General features: G+C 51.0%; 2 protein-coding genes across 2 annotated transcripts; one reads left to right on the forward strand and one right to left on the reverse strand.

Annotated features, from left to right (window-relative positions):
- NEMAJ01_2385 (uncharacterized protein) lies at positions 1-1,763 on the reverse strand (the record flags this gene model as incomplete). The annotated part of the gene is made up of 1 exon (XM_047916222.1): positions 1-1,763. A coding segment is annotated over one exon (1,763 nt), but the record flags the coding sequence as incomplete, so codon positions are not given.
- Positions 1,764-1,799: 36 nt separating this feature from the next.
- On the forward strand, positions 1,800-2,134 carry NEMAJ01_2386 (uncharacterized protein; the record flags this gene model as incomplete). The annotated part of the gene is made up of 1 exon (XM_047916223.1): positions 1,800-2,134. A coding segment is annotated over one exon (335 nt), but the record flags the coding sequence as incomplete, so codon positions are not given.

Genomic DNA, 2,134 nt, shown 5'->3' on the forward strand with positions numbered 1-2,134 from the left:
TACTTTGGCTGCTGTGCGACGTACTCCAGGACCTTCTCCCGGAGTGTTTCCGAGGCGGAGATCACCTCCTGCAGCTCCTCCTCCGGCACCTCCAGGAGAATCTCCGCGGAGACTGCGCCCAACTTCTCGAGGAGCCTGATCAGGTCCGCCCTGCTCCCCTGGAAAAGTCTCCGCCACTCCCTCCGCAGGACCTCGACCAAAAACGGCTTTATATTCACAAAAGCGCGAAGAGCCTTTTTCAGGGTCCGCATAAAAAGGGCCGGAAGTTTCTCCATGCGGCATATCTCCTCTATCGTCACGGAGACGATTCTATCCGTGAAAACCTCCGTCCTCCCAAACGCCAAGTCCAGGACTCTCCTCCCTGCAGACTTTCTCAGCGTGTGTGCGTGTCTGAGCACGTCCTCCGGCTTCAGCAGGCGCAGGAAAAGCGTCATCGAAACGTCGTCTTTCAGGTACTCCTCGATCAATTCGAACTTTTGCGCACCTGAAAGGTACGGGAGCACCGTAAAAACAAAAGATGCTGATGTTTTTTCAGGCCCCATTTTCACGAGGCAGGAAAGCGTCTCCTTCAGCTCCTCTGCGGGAGGTTTCACTCGAAAGAGTCCGATGCAGACTTTACTAAGAAGCTCCGAGTCTATCCCGTGGGCAGCCCGAATAAAGTGCCCTATTTCCCCGTCTGTTCCTGCTGCGAGCTCTGAGGAGAGGGCAGAAACCAAATTCGCGAGTCTCTTCTCCTTCTTCTGCGCGTTCAGGGGCTTTTTCTTCCTATCGCGCAGCTCCATCTTCAGCTCCTGCATCATCTCAAAGGCAAACTCCAGAAGCTCCTTCCTCCTCTCTGCGAGCATAAGCACCTCCTCGCATCCCAATCCCATCTCCTGTATCTTCTCCATAAAGCACTCTACATTATCCTTCACAAACTGCACTGTCTTTGTCCTTGATCCGTTCGGGATGTACTTCACGACCTCCTCGACTATTCTCTCCCTGTATACGGGCCGTGTCTTTATGATCCTGTCGAGCGGCCTAAACATTGCGCTGTTCTTGTAGAGTCTTCGGAGGATCTCCTCAACATCGACCTCTGGGAAGTCTTCGAGTGCGAGGAGGCTGCTCGGGGAGTCGTTCTTAAGGAATTCCTTCTGCACTTCGCTGTATACGCTCCTATTATGCACGTACAGGGCGAGGAGAAGAAGTTTTGGGATTTCTCCAACGTATTTCAGGAGAGTTGGAACGTGCTCCTGTGTGAGAAGTTTTACTACGGCTGGAAGGGCTGTCTTTATCTCCTGCTCTGGGAGCTTTGCGAGATTGCAGAGTATCTCCTCCACAATTTCCACGGAAGTACTCTTCTGGAGCTGCGTCCTGGGATCGGTCATCTTCTCTTCGAGGTACATCTCGATCGCTCTCTCTATATCTGCAGTGCTAGCACGTATCAGCGTCTCTATCACTAAATTCACGAGGAGAGCAGATTTATCCTCCTCTTTTGCCTCCTCTCGGTGCACGATATACCCTGCACTTTCGACAGTTCCTGCCCACTCCTCCGCGGATATCCTCCGAGTGTGTGCTTTCAGTCGCTCAACAGCTGCCCTGAACTGAGAGTCTGCCTCCTCTGCGGGGGGAAGTTCTACGACCTTCTCCTTCAGAACGAGCAAAAAGACTATGCAGTGATGGTAGTTCTCCGGTGTAGTTCTCTCTATCAATTCTTCGATGTCTTTGATGCAGGCGGAGAGCGAGAATATTCCGCAGCAGAGCCTGTTCATTAGTCCGTCCATTCTCGGAATAAAATTTAAAAGTTTTGCTATTTGTATATGGCAGTGCTTCACATGGGAAAGGAAAAGCTTTCCCTTACTCTCGTGCGATGTTTTTTCAATTTATTCGGAATTGCCCTGTCCTGGGCTGTTATTTCCATGGGGGTGGATATCGTTGCAAACTCTTTCAAAGTCGGTCTTTCACGGGAGTATCTGTACTTTCTTGACGGGTACTCCCTCAGCAGATACCAGAGCACTCTTGTGATGACGCAGGAGATGTACGCATTTGAGCTTCTGCTTTCTCTCCTCCGAATAACCACGCAGTCTTTTATCACTTCTCTTATGCAGATATCTTCGCGTGTTTTTATCTCCAGGTACGTTTGCTCCCTGAAGAA

This window comes from Nematocida major (assembly GCF_021653875.1).
Source record: "Nematocida major strain JUm2507 chromosome Unknown 2394, whole genome shotgun sequence".
Taxonomy (NCBI): domain Eukaryota; kingdom Fungi; phylum Microsporidia; genus Nematocida; species Nematocida major.